This window comes from Crocuta crocuta, unplaced genomic scaffold (assembly GCF_008692635.1).
Source record: "Crocuta crocuta isolate KB4526 unplaced genomic scaffold, BGI_CrCroc_1.0 scaffold99, whole genome shotgun sequence".
Taxonomy (NCBI): Eukaryota; Metazoa; Chordata; class Mammalia; order Carnivora; family Hyaenidae; genus Crocuta; species Crocuta crocuta.
Window position 1 is genome coordinate 3808749 of NW_027551560.1, and position 24193 is coordinate 3832941.

General features: G+C 39.4%; 1 protein-coding gene and 1 pseudogene across 6 annotated transcripts in view; one reads left to right on the plus strand and one right to left on the minus strand.

Moving 5' to 3' along the window:
• The window catches only part of TUT7 (terminal uridylyl transferase 7), a 61683-nt gene extending 45255 nt beyond the window's left edge, over positions 1-16428 (minus strand). For 4 of the 6 annotated variants that reach the window (XM_077749475.1, XM_077749474.1, XM_077749476.1 and 1 more), the window contains exons 1-10: positions 16327-16428; positions 14597-15147; positions 9458-9639; positions 9026-9142; positions 8348-8525; positions 6710-6798; positions 5059-5110; positions 4089-4158; positions 3169-3295; positions 1005-1124 (exon numbers count right to left, since the gene is read on the minus strand). In XM_077749475.1, coding sequence (XP_077605601.1) covers positions 1005-1124; positions 3169-3295; positions 4089-4158; positions 5059-5110; positions 6710-6798; positions 8348-8525; positions 9026-9142; positions 9458-9639; positions 14597-15116 — 1455 coding nt within the window. In that variant the 5' untranslated portion in view covers positions 15117-15147; positions 16327-16428. The other 2 variants (XM_077749473.1, XM_077749472.1) reach the window with 2 other exon arrangements.
• A 5635-nt stretch (positions 16429-22063) lies between these two features.
• On the plus strand, positions 22064-22189 carry LOC144219572 (U4 spliceosomal RNA; annotated as a pseudogene).
• Positions 22190-24193: the final 2004 nt, after the last annotated feature.

The following is a 24193-nucleotide window of genomic DNA, read 5'->3' on the forward strand; positions in this document are numbered from 1 at the left end:
GCCACTGGGACAGAGCCTCCTGTGATCCCTCTGCCAGGGCCGTTTACAGGGGGCTCATGCTGCTTTAGTCTTTGTTTCCAGAACCCAGCAGACAAAGGTCCTTGGTTAATTCTCAGTCTGTTAAGTACAAAGAAAAAAGTTTTCCCTATAATCATATATTTTTGCTATGTACCCGCAGGTAAGAGTTACTGCCGTAGAATATACTCTCCTTAAATGATGAGAATCCTGGGTACAATAAGAAGAAAAGTGGTTAAAATACCAAATATGCCCAAATAAGCTTCTCACCAAGGGAGACTTTTTATACAGTAAGTGTACATGTAAGATTTTCTCAAGATAAACACTTAGGGTTTAAAAACTGAGGTCTCTAAAAGCATGAGAATAGTATCTTTTGACACTGAAACGACTTCTCCTTAAATCCTACCATTTGAATAAACCAATTCAACCTTAATTTATGCAGAAAAGAGTGGCCACATCACTAAATTCTAAACCATCTTAAACACAAAAATATTCAAGCGGTGACAATGCTCTGCATCCTGTAGTACAGCCAGCAATCTCAACTCTTCTCTTTTGTTTCACAGGGAATGGGGAATGCAGAGTACTAAAAGGCTAGAAACAGAAAGACCAACCAAATGCTTCATACAGTCTGTCTGGAGGGGATTTGTAAATTCAAGTTCCCAGTTATGCTGAAAGAAAGTATGTACCGAAGGATAAATTTAATTCAGGTTCATACTCTCTTGTTTAAAACCCTCAGGATATGTGTTTCACAAATTAAGAGGGTTCTCAGTTTAGAAAACTAATGCCACCCCTAGCAAGGTATTGATAGGCCAGCATCTTGCTGTCAAATACATTAATATTTCAGCAGTGAGAGGCATGAATATTCATATTAGGAGGATAAATAAATTCATGTCAGTTCTGGTTAGGTTTTTAGATTTTTAAATTATGTGTAAGCAACTGTGGCCTTTAATAAAATCAGTATCAGATATGTAAGCAAAAAAATGTTATACCCATGATCCTAGGTAAACAGGCAGAAGGGGTTCTTTCCTCTGTTGCAGAAAGAAAATGGCCATCAGGGCAAACACGTAAGGTGGCAAACCTCCTTCTTCAGGGTGATCTATACTGCAAAGCTAAAAGTGAGGGGGGGAAAAAAGGGTAAACATTCTTTCATATCAACATGTCATTTACACAATTTGGTCTAACATCTCTAACTTCAGGATACCTGGTTGGCTCACTCGGTTGAGTCTGACTTTGGCTCAGGTCATGATCTCGTGGTTCGTGAGTTCGAACCCCACACTGGGATCGCTGCTGTTGGCACAGGGCCTGCTTCAGATCCTGTCCCTCTCTCTCTCTGCCCTTCCCTTGCGTGCACTCTCTCTCAAAAGTGAATAAACATCAAAATAAATAAATGTGTATTAGATAGTTTACTTCTCAGAATAAAATACCACAAATTACAAAAAAAAAAAAAAAAAAACTTCTTCATATTTTTGGAGCAACCACATATTGTGGTTTTGAGTGGAAACTTCATTTTCAAATTTTAATCTTGTTAGCTAAACTAACATTTGTTATTTTGTTTTTTAATAACTTTTTTTTAATGTTTATTTATTATTAGGAGAGAGAGAGAGAGAGACAGAGCATGAGTGGGAAGGGACAGAGAGGAGACACTGAATCCTAAGCAAGATTCAGGCTCTGAGCTGTTAGCACAGAGCCCAGACGCAGGGCTTGAACTCACCAGCCGTGAGATCATAACCTGAACTGAAGTCCGATGCTCAACCAAGTGAGCCACTCAGGCACCCCGTTATTTAATTTTTTAAAAACTTTGATTTATTTTGAAAGACAGAGCATGTGCACATATGTGCACAAGTTGGGGAGAGGCAAAGAGAAAATCCCAAGCAGGCTCTACACTGTCAGCACAGAGCCTAATGTGGGGCTTGAACTCACCAACCAACCGTGAGATCATGGCTTGAGCCAAGATCAAGAGTCAGACGCTCAACCAAGTAAACCACCCAGGTGTTTCTGTTATTTCATTTTTTGACATCCACAGCAAATCCACTCAGTTGGTTAAAACACTTATTTATGAAATCATGGGGTGTCTGGTTGGCTTGGTCAGTTAAGCATCCAACTCTTAACTTCAGCTTAGAGTCATGATCTCACGGTTGGTGAGTTCAAGCCCCTTATTGGGCTCTGCACTGGTACAGTGGAGCCTGTGTGGGATTCTCTCTCTGTCCCTCCCCCACTTGCTCACATGCTCACTCGCTCTCTCTTCCAAAATAAACAAATATTTTTAAAAACCCACTTAGCAATATAATCAAAATGATAGTTTTATTCCAAGTGCAAGCCAACTAGCTCCGCCCAGTATAGTAGTCCCCTCATCTGAAGCTAATGCCTTGAAAATTCACACATTGGTCAAAAAGGTGATCGGGGAGAGAAATAGGCAAATTCATTAGCACTAATAGGAATAACAATTTAAAAAGCATAGCCTACTTAGTGATGGAGTAGGAAGCAGCTTTCAAAGCATGGCATATTATAATTATCAACTCACCCAGTTAAATGTGGAGCAGTCCTCCATTTATCCTGGACTGGAGCAATAGAAAGTACATATTGCTGCTGCTGTATCTTAATTAGCAGAGCTTTGGCTTTTCTCTACAAAGAACCTACCCAGAATCTCAATTTTATAATCATGATGGAACCTTATGTTTTAAGGAAATACTAAATGCTCTAATAAATATTGAGATGTCATATTTAAAACATTATAGAAACGTAAGCATGAACAGAAAGTGGCTTCCATTTTTTGGAGTCTCTGGGTACACTATAGGAAATGGTATGAGAAGGTTTATCTCAAACTTTCCTGTGCCTAACAATCACCTTGGGAAACTAGTTAGAATGTAAATTCTTGGACCATATCCTCTGGGATTTGACCCACAAATCTGATTTTTAATAAGCACTATTAATCATTTTGATCTTTTGAGCAACACTGTTACAGTGAAATAGAAACACTAAATTTTCCTTTCTGTAAACATTAAAATTTATGTTCCAATACTAAAGATGCCTACTCCCTTCATGTCTATAAATATGCATCCAAATGTTTAAGATTAAATTAACCATGCAAAGATCAAAGCATACTGTTTATGCATATATAGTATGTATTCACGCATTTAAAGAACTCAAACCTACCTTTGCCCAGTATCTAAACGCAATCACCAAAGGAACTAGCTTTGATTCAAGTTTTCCAAGGGCAGTTAAATGGTTTGTTGTCAGACAAGCATTTTCATTTCCTGCACTCACTTTACAAAGAAGACCACTGGTGGAGTAAAGGGTGGGGATGGGAAAGAAAGAGAGAAAGATAAAAAGTGTTACACAGGTATGTTATCTTTTACACCAACAACAACTAATTTGCACAGATAATAAAGATCTTCAAAACGAAAATAAAAAACTTACTAAATCTTTATGGGTCATTTTAGGCCACTGCATTAAGAAAAAGATAGGGCAGCTACTCGCTGACCGAACTTTATTTTTCAGAACTAGAACTCTGTATTTTCATATATTAAAACTATTTTTGAAGGGAAATGAAAATTAGGAAGATACTGTAACATGTTTCAAATGAGGGTATGGATTCATCTTTGTAAGAATAAAAGAGTGTTTTCCCAGGAGTTGGAGGAATCTGCCTAATGAAGAATCATTCCAGCCTACAAGCCACCCATTTGCCGTGATGATAGTGCTTCCAGATGGAGGAGAGGCACGGGGGAGGTCACACTAATTGTTATTCAGCGCTGCTAAAGATACTGCTAGAAAGGACGGCAATGTAAGGTGGCTAAGAGCAAATAACCATTTGATAAAGGTGTTTTATACTGAAACAAAATTGGCCAAGATGCTTCCTTCCTATACTTCCTTTCAAATAATTTTATTCTTCTTAAAATAAAACACCTTTTCCTCTTGCATCAAATGCCAAAAGTATAGAGAGAATGCTAATAGTGAGCTTGTGAAATGAACCACATAAGGAGTCTTATTCTAGAAACTGGACATGAGGATAATAAAGTACATGTGCTTCTGGCAAGTTTCTACTTAATATGTAAACAGCTTAAAGAAATGGAGACCTTTGCTTTTCTCTGCACACCACCACTGGCACCCTGGCATGGAAGTCTGCATCAACATCAACAAAAGACTCTGAGGAAAGAAGAAAAAAATATTAAGTAGGTTAATTAAATTTTGTTTAAAAGCAGAACCAGATAAAGTACAAGTTGTGACTTAATCTGTTCAGCCTTTTGAGAGAAGACTATGAAATAAAGCTGAGATGGCTTGAAAAGGAGAACAGTATTATGCACAACAATCAAGTAATCACATTAATTTAAAAGCCTTATTTTGCAAAATTCACATTTGATTAAAAATGACTACATTACTGGATCAGGACAGTTAAGTGTTATGTGGATAAGGTAATTAGAAATGTGGACAGGATATTCAAAAACAAAACTTGTGCAAAAGCTACTAAAATATCTGGGCTCAAACACATATTGCTGAAGTAAGAATGTTTAAATGTTTCATTCAACCAAAAGAAGAAGGATGGGGAAGACTAATTGGGATGAGACAGTTTAATGGGGCCTATGGAGAACCTAAAAAGTCAAAGTCCTAAGCCGAACATTACTTTAGACAACTGGTAACCCTAACTGGGAACAAGTGTTTGCTGATTTATTCATTAAAGTTGGGTCACATCTGTTTATTGTCTGTAAAGTATTAATTTAAAGAATAAAGCAGATCACAGTTTTACCATCAAGAGTAAATTTTACATAGTTTGCATCTTTTTAGTCTGGGTTTAGGACTCAATCTTTACAAATTGTAACATTTATCAGCAAGCTAAAAACTTTACTTACAAAACAGTTATTTTGCATTGTAGAACAATTAGCAAGACTCCAACTAGCTAATAATTCATGGTCATTTGCTTTGGTTTTCTATTTGGATATTACCCACAGAAATAATTAAAAGACACATGACCTCCTATTTGCAACATTTGACAAATAAGATACAGATAAAATAGAACAATTAAGAGCAAAATGTGGAGTTTGGCCTTACCGCTGTTCTTTAAACATTCTTGAACAAGTAAGAGAACATCTGGCTGAGACATCTAAGAAACAAATCAATGAATACATCACAAATCCATATATACTTCTATTTCAGAGATAATACACAGTCATCTGAAGTTATCCAAAGTCCTTTCCAAATTAGAAAGCATACTGCTACCTAAGTAAAGAAATTAGTCACTATGCTATATGCACACATCAGAGACATGAGATGAGCAGCAGATGAGGGCAAGAGACCCGCTACACAGTTAAATCCTGATTAACTCACTCCTGAGGTAATCAGCTTCTCAGCACATCTCAAAGACAAGAAACTCTTAGTATCATCTCTCCTCTAGAAGAAGACTACTTCAGCAGATTGCTTGCTGGTCTCCACTTCAGCCTTGCCTCTCTCCAATCCTTGCTCCACATTGGAACCAAAACCATTTAACATCATAAATCAGACCTAGTCATGCCCCTCCTTAAAACTTTCAATGGCTTCCTACTGCCCTTAGGTCACAATGGAACATTCCCAAGACCCACAGATCCAGCATGTTGGGCCCTCTCTCCTACCCTTAAAGCTGCTTCTTTCCCTTGGTCCCTCCACATAGGCTCTACAATCATCCCTTCAGCTCCTTGAATAGACCATGCCCATACTGATGTAGGGTGTTCGCAATCACTGCTCCCTCTGCCCAAAACACTTACCCTTTCACTTCTCCACTCTTTTTCATCATTTAGAGCCTAGTTTAAATGTTATCACTTCAAAGGGGGCCTTCATGACTACTGGATCTACACATCCCTTATTCTTTTCTATCACAGAACCTTTTTCTCCTGCATAGCTCTCATTACAATCAATCATATATATGTAATTACTTATCTCCTCAAGTAGGTGTGAGTTCCATGGGGGAGGAATCCTACCTGTTTTGTCCTCTGAAATCTAGTATAGTGGCTGGCATACAACATGGACTCAGTGAGTATTTGCTGAATGAATGAGGAGACTAAAATAACCACTGTACTGGTGAATTACTTATCAGAATTTAAGGTTAAAGGAAGAGTCTATTGCTAAGCTGACCATGTAGCTAGCAATAGCAGTCAGAGATGGCAAGGAAGGAGTGGCTGTAAAATATAACATTTGAGGTGTTGCCCAGGAACCTTTTTTATTAACTAGCAACCTAGGCAAACGGGCATAGGTTCAAACTGGGCTGGGGAACCACCAGCAGATAGATAATCTATGAAAGTGCCTTCCAGATTCAAAATTCTGACTCATCAACATCTTTTTAAATCACATTTAAACTGGAAATCCAGGCTAACTGTGGTTCTTCAAACGCACAATTATTTTAACAAAGCAGATGTATAAAAGAGGGAACTTAGGAGCAAATTGAGCTTTTTGGGTCAAAAATATTTATATATTTAAAATCTGAAATCTTTCTCTGATGTTAAAAAGTTGACTTTACCAATATAATTTAATCTTCTCAAGTGAACAGAATCTAAAAAGCTCCATTAAGATAGGCAGAAGAGCAAAAACTTGAAATTTTAGGGGAAAAAAATGCTGCCACCATTACACTTACACTATCTTCAAATATCTAAAACATATTCATATATAGCTCACATTTGAAAAAGAATTTCCATACCACTGTGAAAATTCCAACATTTCATTTTGTACTTACAATGGCCGGAAATTGAATGTCGATGTTGACATCTGAATTTTTGAAACCCAATCTGCTACAGGATGACCCATATAATCTCAGAGAACAATCTGAAAAAAAAATTAAATAAGTCATAAAGTGAAAATTTTCAAGTCATAACAAAACACTGCTATTTCAGAAACGGAATCACCAATTAAAACATGAAATTACATGAAAGTAAGACAGTATTCAAGTCTGGCATAAACAAACTAAAAGGAACGGTTGACTCTTTGCTGTTGTCTTCATTTTTATTATATATAACAGGGAAGATTATATTGTCTGTGGTTTAGCCTAACAGCCACTCTTTTCATATCAAGTATAAAACATGTCCAGAAAAATTTCTAAATTATTACTTTTTATTTTGTGTAGAAAATACTATTTGCAAACATTTTTATAATGTGAAAGTCAAAAAGGGCTGCGTTTGTCTCAGATCTATAAACTCAATAACATACTAAAGAGTTAATGCAAACATTTTACCTTTAGAAAACATGCATAGGTGTAATTTACTATAAAGATCATGTTCAGTAAAATAACCATAAAAATGACCTAAAGGTTACTTTTCAGTATGAATACTCATTATAAACCAAAAAGCCCTTAACATAATATACTCTATTTCAGAAAACTTTTGAAAATAATTATAGTATCAATGATATAACTTAAAATGCTAGGCAATAAAGCAATTCACTCTTCAGATGAAGGTGGGTGTGTGTGTGTGTGTGTGTGTGTGTGTGTGTGTCCTGACTATATTTATATATGGTATTTTCCCCCCTAAGTTTGACTATTTACTACCCTTGTGCCAAAAAAATGATTCCTCCTCATCAGGGTTTTTTTTTTTTGTGGGGGTTTTAAAATACATTCAGTTTTACAATGGAAATTCATGGCAAAAATTATTGAAATTATATATGCCTCTTCAGGAACTTGTCTAGACTGTAAAGGATGAGATACAGAAATAATGAAATGAACAAATACTTGCTCTTTATTGTTATGAAAACATACACAAGCATGAATGATACGCTATATGAGTGATTTTTCAGTAGAACAAATAGTTCTAAGGGTGATACAGTGATAAATTCCGAATAGTGATTCCAACCCTAACTGTGATTCAGAATCACTTGTGGACCTTTATACAAAATAGTTTTCTGTGGCTCCATGGACAAAACTTGGAAAATTAATCAACAGTACACAAAATCTATTACGAAATAGTTTTCAGAGCTCATTTTAGATGTTGCAATTCTTTTGAAAAGCGGTTAAACAGAACTTTTTTGGGACATACAACCTGAAAATGACTCGAATATACTTCTTAACTCAAAATATTATGTCAATTTAAAGAGATGGCAAGGTAAACAAATATACGCACAAGGGCCTCACAGTGCCTCAATAATACTGGGCAGTTAAAGTACACGTGTACAATGAGATTCATAATGAAAACAGGTTTAAAGACAATGCACGTAAAAGTCTTTGTTACCTTGGGGAAAAGCCAGGAGAAATAAAAACACACAAAAAATTAAGAGCTTCAGGACATGGCAAATCAATTTCTATTAGATGAAAATTGCTACTGGTAGGAAAAATGAATGAGGTACTTTTTAGGTAGCTAAATAGAAAAACAAATCTAGAAAATACCTGGTAACTTGTGTTGGAACACATTTTCCATGATACGTTTAATTTCTAGTCTCTGTTCCAAGTTTTCATTGTGTAAGCCAAACTCCTGTACCACTTTGTCAATGGCAATACCAATTGCATTTATCTGGGAGGGTGTAGGCGGGGGTAACGTAGTGAGCAACTCTTCCTCCTGCTTCTCCTTTTAAGATCAATATTGAGATTAAAAATGACTCACACAGTTTTTACCTTCTACCATTCACTGAGACAACACCCTGTAGAATACTCTGGAATATTTTTCTTAGCTCTCCCTCTCACCTTAGCTGTGTTAGTCTTCATCTCATCAAACATATATACTTCTTTATGCACATAAAGTGATAGTAGAAGGAAGGCAGCAATTAGGAAAAAGTGCAGGGAAAGAACATTAAAAGCAGCAATGACAAATTATTTTCTTTATTTTGACTGGCATTAAGGGCATATACCTACGTCGTATTAATGACTTCATTCATCCTGATACTGTTCTTAAAGAAATTCACAAGACTGTCCCACAAAACATACCTGACCAATGAATGTATTTTGGCTAAAACAAATTCAATAATATAGTCAAGTTATTAATATCATAGTCTTAAAGAGGGGAAAGTCAAAAGATGACAAGTAAAACAACTGACAAGTAAACGTTTGTTTGGGTTACATTAAACTTACCTTAATGTTTTTCTTGTGCCTCTTCTCTTTGATATGCTTATGGGCAAATGCAATGGATTCAATTAAAACATCACAAAGTTTGCAGGTGTACTTAGCTGTAGGGTAGTTTCTTGGTCGCTGTAATTCAAAGAGATTTATAGAGACATATATATGTATCTTCCAAAATACAGGCAAACAAAAATTAGCTAGAAACGATTTCCCCATCACTTTAGAAACTGTTAACATATTATTGTCACTCTTTACTATTATCCTAATAGTCATTTTTTTGGAAGTAATTCTATTAAATCAAACTGTCACTTTTATTTTTTAACTCACAGTCCTTAAATACTACTAATTGCAGTAGGATTCCTGACTCATCAAAGCACATAATCCCAATTACTAACAGAGTTTACACCAAGACAACAACTTTGAGTAACAAATCAAAGACGTTACCCTTTTGAGCCTGTCAATGAAGTCTCTTTTTAATCGTTCCTCTGCCTGCTGTAAGCCCAGTAGCTCCTTCGTTGAAAGCACAGACTCATCGATCACGGGGCCTTCCAAGTCTCCGTCCTGCTCATTTTCCTCATTTCTAGACCTCCGTGGCTTCCGAGGTCTGGACCTCTGCTTCTTGTTTTCTTAAGTTAGGGGGAAAATATTATTGGCAATATTGAATAAATAATACTGCTCTGATGACAAAGCAGACCATACAAATTTATGACGTAAATTATGTGATTAACAGAATACATCTGAACACAGCCAAAGGAAAGCCCTTCCATGGATACAATGCGTGAATATTCGTTAACCACCTCATCTGGACACATCGGTTCACAGAAATCCTCTTTTTGGAACACTGAAAAAGAATCCACTTCAACCATACAATGTGATTTTATCATTTTTCCCAGTGTGCTCCCAAGCATACTCAAGCAATAGTAAAAATCATCCTCTGAAGGCAAGCATACCAGGAATTCTAATATACCTAATATGTCATTATTACAATGTAAATGTATCCTACTCTAGTATGCCTTTAAGTATACCTGTCATTCCAATGAAAACTATCCACATTTGCTTTCATTTTTTTTAAGTGAACAATCTCAACAGAGCAAAGAACAACAAGATAGTTCCAAAGAAGTCAGAAATCAACTACATTCTTATCTGGAATGAAAATCCATCATTTGGTTGTAAATTTAGCTTTAACGTGATTGGCCCTCCTCCCATATTCACAAAAGGAGTCCAGGCCAAAATTTTATTTACTGAGGACAACTAGTTCCCATCTTATCTTTACTTTCATTTTAGTTTCTTTGAATAGCCTGCACACTAAGCACATTTCAAAGAAAAACAACCAATAGTTAAAATAAATGTTTTCTGTAAGTACAGACTAATTTAAACTCTGCTGTTAGTTCTATCATCTTTATAACTAATAAATAAATCTGTTCCTTCTTTTAAACTTATAACTTTTCTACCTGTGAAACTGAAGATGACCTATAAACAATGGTCTTAAATAAGCTTTGATAACTTCTATCAAGCTCTGAAAATGAAGCTACCAGTAATACATAGGATTAAAACAAAATTCATTCCCCTAATTAAAATTGCATGATAAATGGTTTGAATAATCTTTAAGTGACTTATCAAAAATTAGTCTTTCAAAATAGAAATTTACTGAAAAGCTCTGCATGAGCCAATTCCTAGGTCACGTTTACAGTGGAACTCATTTCTTCTATGGAACTTAAAATCAATCAGTTGACTGAAAAACTGAGTCAGAAAAGGGAGGCTGAAAAAAGCTATTGCGAACAGCTCTAAAGGAAAAGTAGCAAGCGTGCTTAAAGTACTGTAAGGTGAATACATACTGAAATTCTGTGAATAGCTTCTATAGTATAAGTGACAATTAAAAGAAATTAAAGTATTAGGACAAATAATTTCTTTAAAAAACAATCAAAATGGACCAAACAAATAAAATACTAAAAGGTAAGTAGTCATTTGCAAAGAAAAATCAGTCTACTTTAATACTTGCTTTTTAAGACTCCCCTACTCCCAATTAAATTATCACAATCTTTTAAGACAGTGCTCTTGGTCTGCATGAACTTTTTTTTTTTTTAAGTTTATTATTTTTGAGAGAGTGAAAGAGCAGGGGAGGGGCAGAGAGAGACAGAGACAGAATCCCAAGCAGACATCAGGGCAAAGCCTGATGCAGGGCTCAAACCCACAAACCATGAGATCATGACCTGAGCCAAAACTAAGATTTGGACACTTAGGACACTTAATTGACTGAGCTACCCAGGTGCCCCAGTCTGCATAAACTTCTGAGACAAGAAATTCTTTTAACTTAGCTGTGTGTCTATTCACAAGTAATTTGCATATCATTACAAGCTCTACACTAAATAATTACATCTGATTTCAGTGTTCATAACAAGTGTCTTACTTTGATGCTCATTAGAGATTTACACTAATATGTTCAATACCCATTAGAAAAGTCCACATTAGTCCACAAAACTGTAATTGATATGGAACCAAATGTCTTTTTTAACTCCTCCTCTTTCTTGATCACAAAGGCTTCTCACATATTTGCTGTCATTTTCCACGGTGACTTCAATTTTCCTCCAAAGAGTATAATTAATTCCTTATTGCTTTTTTAAAGAAATTTTAAAGTAATGTCTACACCCAACATGAAGCTTGAACTCACAACCCTGAGACCAAGAGTCACACACTCCACAGACTGAGCCAGCCAGACACCCAGTTCCTTGTTTTTATACAGAGAAGTAGATGGCTGCAGAAATTTGGATGGTGATGACAGCAGCTGTCATTACTGGGTATTTTTTTATGCAACAGATGCAATGAAAGCACTTTATATGCAACGCCTCGTTTAATCCCTACAATGATCCTGTCATAGATGCTAATATTATCCCCATTGTACAGATGGGGAAAATGCTGGCCCAAGAAAAGAACTTGGTTCAGGGACACATGACTGAATCAAAGTAATGGGACTTGAAATAAAGTTTGAAGCATGGATGGAATTCTGAAATCCAGCCTTTTATCTAACAATATAAGAACTGGAATGAACTTACTAAAATCCAGATCCAATTGCATTTAGAACAGACCGTAACTGACAAGACAGTATCACCTTCTGAACTGAGTTTCACAGGATTGCATGGTAAAATAGCAAGTAAAATCTCCTTGACGGGAATCTTGGAAGGATAAAGCTGGGTACTGCTAAAGAGTTCCCATAATTCGAGGAAGATGACCTGGCTCATCTCATGCGTCTTGTAACATAAATTCTCTACATAAACCATTCCAAGTCTCCCACGTTTTATTTGCATATGGCCCATTATTCCATTCACAAAGGACATATGTATTTGAGTGGATATTTTCCAGCTAAGATCACTAATGGCATTGTCCCAAATACATTACATTGGCAATCTAGGATATGTGAGGGGTGATGTACAGGGCAGTAATTTAGAACGGGAAGACAGAAAAGAAGTATTAAAAAACAAAGCAACTCTAAGATAATTTTCATTATATCTTATCATCAACATTTGATGAGACGCTTTCGTATTAAGACACAATTCTGATTCAAGGAAAATTTCAGTCCCTTTAATGAGATCCTTTTTAGGATCCTGAGTGCAGTGCAAAGTTTATACTTTAAATTGAATTTCTCTTTACAGTAAGCAATTTTATACCACAGCTTAGTATTATTTCCTTTATGAAGATTTTCAAGGGCTTGAAGCTGAACAGTCCATTTAGCAACTGTGAAAGAACATACCTCTTTCTCATATGGAGAGAACATGGGGGTTTGGGGATTGCTTTCAATTAAAAGGATAGTAAAGTATGTACTTCCTGTTCAAGCAACTTTTTTGGTTGCTTTTCACACTAAACAAGAATACATATATGAGGCTTTCAGTCTGTTAACAGTCCCTATTAATATCTATTTGCAAACTCTTGTTTTGTAAATCTTTTGATTTTTATAATGCTACTCAAGATCAACTTTTTCTTTTAAAAAGACTATTGGTAACTAAGTTAAAATGTCCATGTCATAGCTGGACACAGTAATAGAAAAGACTTAAATATACACAGACTTTTAAAAAGAAAAATACAAATCAAAAGTCGAGAAATTATCAATACATGGTTTCCCTCTGTCAAATTCAATGTCCAGTGAGGCTGTTAATGGCCAAAGCAGCACAGTACTCAATTTCAAGTTCACTTCCTCATCTACCTCCCAGCATAAACAGTCTGGATAAATTTAACCTTGCCAAGCTACAGCTGCCTGCTTTGCAAAATTGTGATTCTACCTTGATATATCACGACAGAGCACTGCGTCAGACACTTCAAGTTCGTTCTAGCTTCGAGATTTATAAGGCCAAGATTTTCTCTCTCCTGACTGATTCCTTTATAACACCTCATTCTGTTTGTACTCTTTGATACAAGACATTTTCTCTTACTTTTCCCACCTCAATAAAAAAACAGCACCTTTTGTCTCATTTAATACTATCAAAAGACTCTTTAAAAATACATGACATTTTCTCTATTAAGTATTCTACATGTCCAAGTCACAAATTCAAACACCTTACCAGTAACAGACAGAAACATAAGCTGGCCACTGTGAGGTAACATGAAAGAAAAGGGCCTCTGGACACCTAGGAGAGTGCCTAGATGTATTTAAACTAAAAACAAACAAACAAACAAACAACTAAAGTGCTGGCCAGTCTGCTACCCATTCTATATGGTCACTAAAAAAGACTCACAGCAAATCAACTTAAAAGCCCCTTTTTCCAAGCATAATTTTCAGACTAAGTACTGTTTTACTTTTTCCTTCATATTTATGAGTTTATTTCATTTTAGGAATTATTGTCCATTAGATAATCTTCCTTTTTATAGAAATCACTGCTACATGGACAAAATCCACTATTCACCTTTTAGAAAAATGTATAAATAGTCACTTTGGGGCAATTATTACCAAGCACACAGGGTCCTCAGAAATGGGTTTTGGTTCTATGGACACTAAAAGGCAAAACTTATCAGTATCTCTGACTTTCAAAACTTAACGTGTCTCAGCCTGTTTGTCGTGCTGCTCACTTGTGAGGGGAAAAAAAAATCTTGGACTACCTCTGGAGATTGATGCTCTATCCAAAAGACATACAATCCTCCAAGACAGGAAATAAATAAGGTCTATACTGTGTATTTACACTGAATAGGATTCTTTTTAGCTTTATACTCTGTCATTTATATTATGGACACATTCACTATTCAAATACAAAATTACAATACATAATTTAGAAAATACATATACACCACTCAGAAAATATGAAATAGTCCCCAGGGGGATATAATCACCCTCTTCTGTAGAAAAGTACCAATGGGAAATACATTTTCCTGAAGTAAAATGAGCCTCATGGCCAAGTAAACTTTTAAGGGGACCAATACATGCAATGTGTTGAAGTTGCCCAAATACCATGATTACAATTCTTAAAATATTCACATTAAATAAGCAGAAACTATGAAAAACTGGAAACTGCATTGCTGAAAATAATAAACCTCATTTGGATGAGAAAGAAAAGATACTGCAACTTTGGGCTTGTAACTTGACAAGTTGGAACACATTACCAGGGCTTCCTGCTTCCATTTCTGACATGGTTTCTAGGCTGGTCAAGTCTTTATGAAACAGTCGCCTTACAGTTCTGCAGCCTCGTCCATCTTGCCACCTGTATCCATCTTCACTTTCTTGAAAGGAGTCTTTTCTGGGTCGGTTCAGAACAGGAATTCGAGGTCCAGGTTTGAATTCCCTCCGACTGTCTGAATTACCAGCGAGTTCATCAGAGAGCCATCTCTTACTCTGATCTTTGTGGTTGTCATTTATCCAAGCGGGTTGACTGTAAATCGGGTTTTTAAATGCATAGGGATTGCTGGAAACGGCATATGGTCCTTTTCTGGGGGTATTCCCATAGTTCCCTGGTGTTAACTTTTTCTTTGGAAGGCCTTTTTCCATTTTACTGCTGTGACCTTTAACATAATCATCCATTATTAAATAATCTTGTTGGGGGTGACCCCTTCTGAAATCCTCATCATCTATAGTTCCCCGGTCTTTAGCGCGTTTCACAAAATAAGGTTTTGCTGCATCTCCCATGGTCTTTGACTTCAATTTTCTTACTCTGTACCTGGAAGAAGGCATTTTGGGAAATCATCAAACGGTAACAAGAGATCATACCAACCATGTGAAATACCATACGTTTATTGCACAGGTGCTCAAAAGCCTGTAAGAAACTCTTCCTAATTTCCATCACATTCTAACAATCGGTGCATCACACTAGAAGTTGGGAGGCTTGAGTTCTATAATATTCTCCATGAAAATTAGTACTTACTATTTAACGTGAAGATTACATCTGTGACTAAGGGAAGCTTCCCTACAGTCTTGAGAACTGCAGTATTAAAAAATGTTACTCACACCAAGTTGGTTGGGTTTACCTTTAAAAAAAAAAAGGCGCTCCTCCACAAAACAAAACAAAACCCTCATCCCAAACCAATCCTGTTAAAAAGCTCCGGAAACAGTCTTTTTTTTTTTTAAAAAAGCTGGCAATTACTTTTAAGTGCTATACAAAGTAACCGAAACTTTCTGTGAACGTAGCTCATCTCTCAGCTTCACTTTTTTGCCCCTTCTCCGTGCTCCAGGGAAGGGCTTCGGCTCCCCCTCCCCACCACTATTCAGAACCACAGGCTTCGGTCGCCAGGGCTGAAGAGGGTATCGCTCCCCACCAAGAGTCCCTCTAGTGAAAAGGGGCTGGGCTTCCCACCAAGAGACAACTCCAGCTCACCTCCCTAGTCCTCATTCTCTAACCCCAAACAAGTTTGGTTTTGTCACGAACAGCATTTCTCCCTCTCCAACCCCAGTCTCTGATCGCCCCATCCCCGGTCTGCCTCAGTTTCCACCCTCCCAGGCCAGGGGCAGAGAAAGAGGAGGCGTCCCCGCACTCCTGGCCACGAAGCTACCTCGGGGACCAGGAAGCAGGAAGTGACCTGCCTCCTCGATGGGGTTCCGGGGTCCCCCCCAAGCCGGCTAGGGGGCCGGGGCCGAGTGCGTCCACCCAAGTCCCTTCTCCGGCGCCGGCAGGGTCTGACACAAAGTGAAGATGCGGACTCGAACCCGAGAGCTCAGTCCCCGCCGGCCTGGGGGCTCCCTGATCCTCGCAACTGAGGCGAGGAGGCCGGCGGGGGATGGAGCCAACGTTTCTCCCGGGCCGGGCCCGCCCTCTACTCCGGAGACGAGGGAACCAACCGGAGACCCACCCCAGAGGCGAGTCTGGGAGGGACACCGGGAGAAGGCGCCCCAGAACACTCACCACCGCCGCCGCGGTCCCCCGCCTCTTCCTGTCCCGGCCGGGCTCCCTCTCCGTGTTTTCCTTCGGCCCCACTTCCGGCGCTCAGCGCTGTCTCATTGTGCGCGATTCNGATTCAACGACTCAGGGAGGTCTTAGAAATGCCCGCATCTAAGCTGTTCACCCAGATCTCAGTGTGGAGCAGGGAAATGCCCTGCTTTTTTTTTTTTTACGGGTTCGTTTTACTGAACAAAACAAAACCGTGTTCTCGAAAGTATGATGATCCGGGAGAGCCGTGCTGGAAATGTTGAACGAAGAGTGCACACCTCGCATTAGCAAACAACGCGGGGTTCCCTTTCTTTGCATTTTTGACTGTGTTACCTTCCTCGCCGTCTTGTTCTAAATGCTTTGACAGCCTCGAACGACTAATAGAATCAGGGAGTGTTGAGAAAATATGACAAGTTTTGGTTTCTCTGCTTTTTAAAGGTATTTACATTTAAATCCACGAGATGCCGCGGAGTAAAGGTCTTAAAACAATAATGGACACGTAAACCCTGGGTATTGTCTGGCACTGTTCTGATGGCTTTACAAATATTAACTCTAGTCTTCCCAACAATTCCTCTAGGAAAATACCATTATACCCGTCTTAAAGATGGAGAAATTGCATTTACGGTAAAGTGAATGGCGCTGCTGGAAACCACTTAAATGAGGCAGAGTCTATTATTAACTACTATCTATGCTAAAGGTGATTTAAAACGTTGGTGCGACGTTTGTATAATGCCTTATCTAGATGCTTGGGGTCTGAACAGACCTGAGAATCAAGCCAATAACTGTCCGACAGGCAGACAATGGCCTTTAATAGGGTCTAAAGGGAGTGTGGTGATACATGAATACATTTATTATGGGGCAGTAGCGTCTCCATACCCAGTTGAGTAATTTTTATACAAAAGACCTGGTTGAGGAAAAGTCGGCCTCAAGTGTCTCGATTCTACAGGATCACTGGAGGATCTTTTTAAGAATTTAAAATATTTTTTATTTGCATTCTCTTCGATGTGTTCCTCAATGCCTAACATCCGTTCTGAATTTGCTTTTAAGATTCATCTTGAGGGTAAATGAGGCTCTCTCAAATGAGATGCAATACTAATAAAAAGAGATTGACAGTATAGCTCTTTGTCCATATTATACTGCAATGGGAATTTAAATTGATCATGGGGATCCTTAAAATACAGTTATAGGGGCGCCTGGGTGGCTCAGTACGACTTCAGCTCAGGTCATAATCTCACGGTTCGTGGGTTCAAGCCCCGCATTGGGCTCTGTGCTGACAGCTCAGAGCCTGGATCCTGTTTCAGATTCTGTGTCTCCCTCTCTCTCTGACCCTCCCCTGCTCGCGCTGTCTCTCTCTTTCTCTCTCTCAGAAATAAATAAAAAACATTTTAAAAATTTATAAAAATAAAAATCCAGTTGTAAAGTTTGGTTTGATTCTGTACGGAATGCTGAGTTTCTCAGAATCTTTGTAATTATTGTTTCACGATCTCGACATATTTCTAACAACTTGAAGCAGAAATTTGGGGGCTGTCTGGTTCAGGAGACAATAACACTCCTCCATATGTTACAATGTATCTTCTATCTTCAACCACATGCCTGACTTTGTGATACATCTTGACAAGTCAACCTTTAACGTAACCAGCAGCTGGTGTTCTTTTTCCTTGTAGCAATGGAGTCAAAAGTTGAAGGGTTGTATTGGTACCTTTGTAGGCCAATTTTTTCCCCAGTGTGTTTTATCTACTTTTTGGCTCCTTCAAATACATCTAGATCCATAGCTGTCTTGCCATCCGCACTCCAACCTGTTAGTTATCACCATCATTCACTGCATGGCTGCAATCATCAGCTTTTGCTTTGATAGCCAGAAAGCTCATTTAAAATCTAAGCCAGATTATGGTTTCCCCCTCAAGACCCCTCAATGACTCCTCATTTCTGTGGAAGTAAAAGCCAAAGTTCATAGAATGGCTACAAAGCTCCTCTCTTTACTTCTGAACTCACCCCTAGTGCCTCTTACCCCTTCATTCACTCCACCCTAGCCACCCCACCTTCTTGTGATTCCTTCAACACATCAGGAGAGCTCTTATCTCAGGACTTTGCACTTGCTCTTCCCTCGGTATAGAATGCTTTTCCTTTCTTTGGTGTCTGTTTGATTCACACCCCCATCTCCTTAGTATCTTCTCTCAAAGGTCATTTCTCTCTCTTTACTTTTTAAAAATATTTATTTATTTATTTATTTTCATTTACTTAGAGAGAAAGGGAAACAGAGACCACGCATGCATGAGTAGCGGAGAGACAGAAAGAGAGGGAAAGAGAATCCCAAGCAGGCTCCGCACTGTTAAGTGAGGAGCCTGATGTAGGTCTCGAAACCAAAAACCATGAGATCATGACCTGAGCCAAAACCAAAGAGTTGGACACTTAATCAACTGAGATACCCAGGCACTCCTCTCAAAGGTCATTTCTTGGGGGCACTGGGTGGCTAAGTTGGTTAAGCATGAGAATTCAGCTCAGGTCATGATCTCGTGGCTCATGAGTTCAAGCCCTGCATTGGGCTCTGACAGTATAGGGCCTGCTTCTTTGGATCTTCTGTCTCTCTTTTCCCTTCTCCTGCTCTCTCTCTCTCCCAAAAATTAATAAACATTTAAAAACAAACAAGGTCATTAATCAATGAGACCTACTCTGTCTGCCTATTGAAGTTGCTGTCCACCACCCTCTCCTCTGCCTTCTCAATCCCCCTGACCTGATCTATTGTTTTTTCTTGTAGCACTAGGTACACCTTCTCACCTGCCCTGTCATTTAATTATGTTTCATGGTTATTTGTTTCTTGTCTGTCTCCTTTTCCTAGAATATAAGTTCAACAAGGGCAGAGACTTGCCTGTTTCATTTAACAGTATGACCTCTCGGGCCATTGCCTGGCTCATAGCAGGCTTTTTAGAAATATTTGTGGAATGAATGAAAGCTACAGGACCAGCCAGGCTCTACAGCAATGCTACATCATGAACATTTAATTCCTTTCTCTTATCAAGGTTTATTAGTTCTGTTACACAGTTCTGATATTCTAATATTACAGTGGGATTGACAATGAATTCAGAAACTTTAAAGTTTTCTACCCTAAAGTCTTTGATATCCTCATAATGGGGTTTCTTCTTCTTTTCTTTCTTTTCTGTTTTTTTTTTCAAATTTCTCAGAAAAGTATGTTAGAATACTTATTAAATCATGATGCATGCAGCTTTGAGTTTGATATAAAACCTAATTTTTAAAAAATTTAATATTTATTTTTGAAAGCAAGAGAGACAGTGTGAGCAGGCGTGGGGCGGGGGATGGGGCACACAGAATCTGAAGCAGGCTCCAGGCTCTGAGCTGTCAGTGCAGAGCCCAACGTGAGGCTCAAACCCATGAACCCATGAACTGTGAGATTATGACCTGACTGAGCCACCCAGGCACCCCTGTGAAAACCCAATTTAAATTGTAACAGGGCACAGGGGTGCAATAGCACCTGGTTCCAGGGGTCCCACGCAGGCCAGCCACTCACTCTTGACAAAATTCAAAGGCCGAGAGACAGTGGTGGTGAAACAGAAAAGGAATTTATTTCAGTGAGGCTAACACCAGGAAGACAACAGATTAGAGTCTCAAAGACTCTCCAAAGTGCTGAAAATACTTCTAGGTGTCTTCAAGGAGAATGTGGGACAAAGGTGGGCGGGTGCGTGCCAGTAGGCAATGAAGGTCAGGTAGATCCTTGTCTTGGAGTCAATCACGTGGGGTCTTGCTGGCTCAGGGCAGTGGTTATTGCCTGAAGGGATAGTTTCTGGTTCCCGTCACAGGATGCCTTGCCCTGCAGAGTCTTTTGTCTGAGTTAAGAGATAAGTTGGAAGGAACTTAATTAGGAAGTACTGACTGAAGTAAAAATGGAGGTAGTTGAAGTCCTCTCTCAAAACTGGCTTACACCATGAGGATTTTTATTGGCTCACAAAACTGGAAGTTCAGAGTGGTGGGGTAAGCTTCAATGCCAGCTTTATCCAGCAGTTATGCCCTCCTATGTATATGGACCTTATCTTCACAGACAGAGGACATAACTCAGGGGGGCACAATGACAGTGGCAATTTCTGACAGCACATCTGACCACCACCATATCCAGCAGGAGAGAAGACCAGACCAACTTTCCAAGAAACTCTTGCAGACTTAAATCAATCCCTGGTAAGAGGAGTGTCATTACCCTTAGACCAGTGTTTCTCTACAATTGGACAACTGGCATTTTGGGGTAGAAAGTCTTTGTTGTCAATGCATGACAGCATGTTTCTCAGTGTCCTTGGCCTCTACCTAGTGGATGACTTCCCCCTAGATGTGACAATCCAAAATATCTCCAGACACTGGCAAACATCTCTGGGGGACAATATCACGTCCAGTTGAGAATCACATCTTAGACCTTCAGGCTCACACTTGGAGCGAGGAGGTGGGGTCAGGTTGCTTTGGGGCACTTGTATTGCTTGAGGGAGGATGGGATAATAGATGAAACCTGGGTCCTGTGAGGAAGGAGAAAGGTGAGAATGGATGGCAGCCAACAATGTTCATTTCACTCTGTTAAACGAATTCACCTCCAGATAACTTTGCAACAAACTTTGCCTTTCCTGTAAATTAGGGCATATGTGGGAAAATTGAAAAGTGTGTTTAGAATTTTAATGTTTGATCAAGGAAGACCTTCCAGTCTGATATCCACCTTCTTAGAATATCAGAGGAGACAGATGTTCCTTCTTCTGTTCCATGGAAGACAGAGGGCAGAGAAGAATTAGTGTTGTAATGGAGGGAGACAATATTCAGGGGGCCTTTACGGGGCTCTCCTTGTATAGTCTTTTCAAAGACCTTCCTCCAAGTCAGGCTTAGGCTGGACTTTTCTACTTTCTGTGCCTTGAGGAATTGCCAAGGGCTAACAGACTCTTCAGCTCCAGCCTGACAAAGAGCTATTCCAGGACCTTCTGTTTACAACCTGGAGTTGCATAAAGTAAAAGAAGTTCTCAAATCTCAGGAAAATCAGGAAGCTAGTGGACTCAAATAACTCAAACCTAGACTTTGTTATTCCAGAATTAGTCATATACTGTAAGGACACAAGTCTAAACGTCTAAACCAAACTGACTCCATGACAGGCTTTAAGTTTCTCCTCTAAACTAGAAGGCCTGAGTTTCAGCTTTCCCGAAACTAGCAAGCAGTTATACATTGCCCAAGGCAGGAGAAACCACCCTTGCAACACCCAATCAGGAAAGGCCAGCGACCACCCTCCACATTACTAAGGGAGAGGCCTGGAGATAGAAACTAAAGATAGGACCCTGTTACCTAACATTAAAGTTAACCCGTTAGTTGCCGAGTAAGTCCCTAGGCTCGCTCTGTGATTGGTTAAATTTAAAGGTATTCTAAACGTTGTAATTGGATCCCACCAAAAGTAACGAATACTCTAGACAATGTGTATGGTCAAACCCGCTGTCAATGATGTTGTATAATTATGATTGAATCACTGTTCCCATGTCACAACTTCTTTAACTCCTCCGTCACAAACCCCATAAAAACCCTACTCTGCCCTTGTTCGAGGCTCTCAGCACGGATCCACGGCACTGGTGAAGTCTGTGAGCCCAAGCTCGAGCCCGTAATAAAGCCCTTTCCCTTTGCATGCATGACTCGGTCTCCCCGGTGATCTCTGGTCGGTGAGGATACTGCGATCTGGGTATAACAATACAAGTTTGCCTAGTGGCAGTATCATAGCCAATAAGGTTGATCCAAAGCATAATTATTGCTAATTGAAAACTTTCCCCAGAATTAGCCATATACTATGGTCATTTATTTATTTCATTTTTTTCAAAAAATGTCATGTCTGATATGTGCTTGATGAGCGAGGAAAAAAAGACACACTCCCAGATCTTGAAGTGTTGAAAAATATGGTAATGGTGACAAATGTCCTGAATTTGAAAATTTAAGACTTGGCTTTGATTCCNCCCTACTCTCTTCTGGAAACTATGGGGGAGAAATTTTAACTTGCCAGTTAACATATCTTAGCCTTTTGATTTAAATCATATCTTTGATGGTTTGTGTGAGCAAAAGCCCACCAACCCATCAAAAGAAGGGTGCAGAGACTCGTAGCTCAGTGAAGCAATATTCTTGCAAGAATGGGTACCTGATGGACAGGCACACCTGGAGCAGTTACAGCAGACAATTTATCCCCTAGCATCCAAGTTCCCCCCTTGTTCCCCATTGACGGAGTACTACAGAGGTTCCAGCCTTACCTGGAAGTCACCTAAGCCCATGTAAGGTAAAAAATAGTCTGACTGGGAATGCCTGGGTGGCTCAGTCAGTTAAGCATCTGACTTCGGCTCAAGTCATGATCTCCTGGTTTTTGAGTTGGAGCCTGCCATGGGGCTCTGTGATGACAGCTTGGAGCCTGAAACCTGTTTCAGATTCTGTGTCTCCCTCTCTCTCTCTGTCCCTTCCCCACTCCACTCATGCTGCTTCTCTCTCTCTCTTGAAAATAAATAAATAAATAAATAAAGAAGAAAAAAGTAGTCTGATTGAAAAAAATGTACATTCCCTGAGATGATGCAGAGGATGCAGAGGCTTTCAGTCCCTTCTCCCTTTGTTCATTGGCGCATGCTCATTGCAAAGTGCACAAAAATAAGCATGCAAAATGGAAAGGGAAATAATCTGGAAGTGAAGTATCTAAAGGTTTGGGACTCCATTGTTGGAGTGAGGGGAGGTTCGTATATCTTTCCAAGAGGTTGTAAACCTGCTGTTAACCAGACAGTACAGTTTTTATTTGGTATTTCTGAAAATGAATCATCTCCCTTACTTCTCTCAGTTTGATCTATTGGATATGTGTCCCATTGTTCATTAAAAAAAAATTTTTTTTAATGTTTTATTTATTTCTGAGAGAAAGAGAAAGAGACAGCATGAGCAGGGGAGGGTCAGAAAGAGAGGAGACACAGAATCTGAAACAGGCTCCAGGCTCTGAGCTGGCAGTCAGCACAGAGCCTGATGCTGGGCTCGAACCCATGAACCATGAGATCATGACCTGAACCGAAGTCGGACACTCAACTGACTGAGCCACGCAGGTGCCCCGATGTATCCCATTGTTCAGACTTCCTTCTCCACTTTCCTAGGATGCCATCTGGGGATGTGATCCTCTGGAATCGTAACACCAGAAAGAAGTGTCCCCGCATACACATCCACAGGCTCTGTGAGTGGACCTGTTTCTTCTCTGGTGTCTTTCCCGTTGTTCTTCTTTGCCTTGCTTCTGGATATCTCATGCTGAGTCTGAGACTCGGGGACTCATGGTGGGTTGTCAGCCCAGTCCACCGCCAGCGGTTCATTGTTGCCAACTGAGACCTGCCCTGCACTTGATGACATTGTGTTGTCCTTCTTGAGATCTCTCTGTGGCTCCTAGATGATTTTCAGTATGGGTGCTCTATAACCTCCCCCTCACCACCCCTGTCCCCTCCAAATCTGGCAATCTCCAGGTCACTTTGCCATCTGTCTTTCTTGGCACTGAGAAGAATTCAGAAACACCTGGATTCTTTTCAAGAACACATAGAATCTCAAGTATGTCTTAAGTGCTAATTTCAGCCTTCCTCTTCTTGGCTGTGTCCTGCTGTTAGGTTTACACTCCCCAGATCATCCTATTTTTCTCTTGGGTCATCTACTTCCCCCTGGTTCCTAGCTCGGGATGGGTCACATGCTTCAAACTTTTCCCTCAACTAATCTCACCCTCTGAGGGATGGAAAGTTCTGCTTCCCTTTCCTGTTGTCATGCAGACCAGCAGCACTGACTTTCCCTCCCAAATCCACCCCCCCCACCCCACCCCCATGCCTCCCTTCCA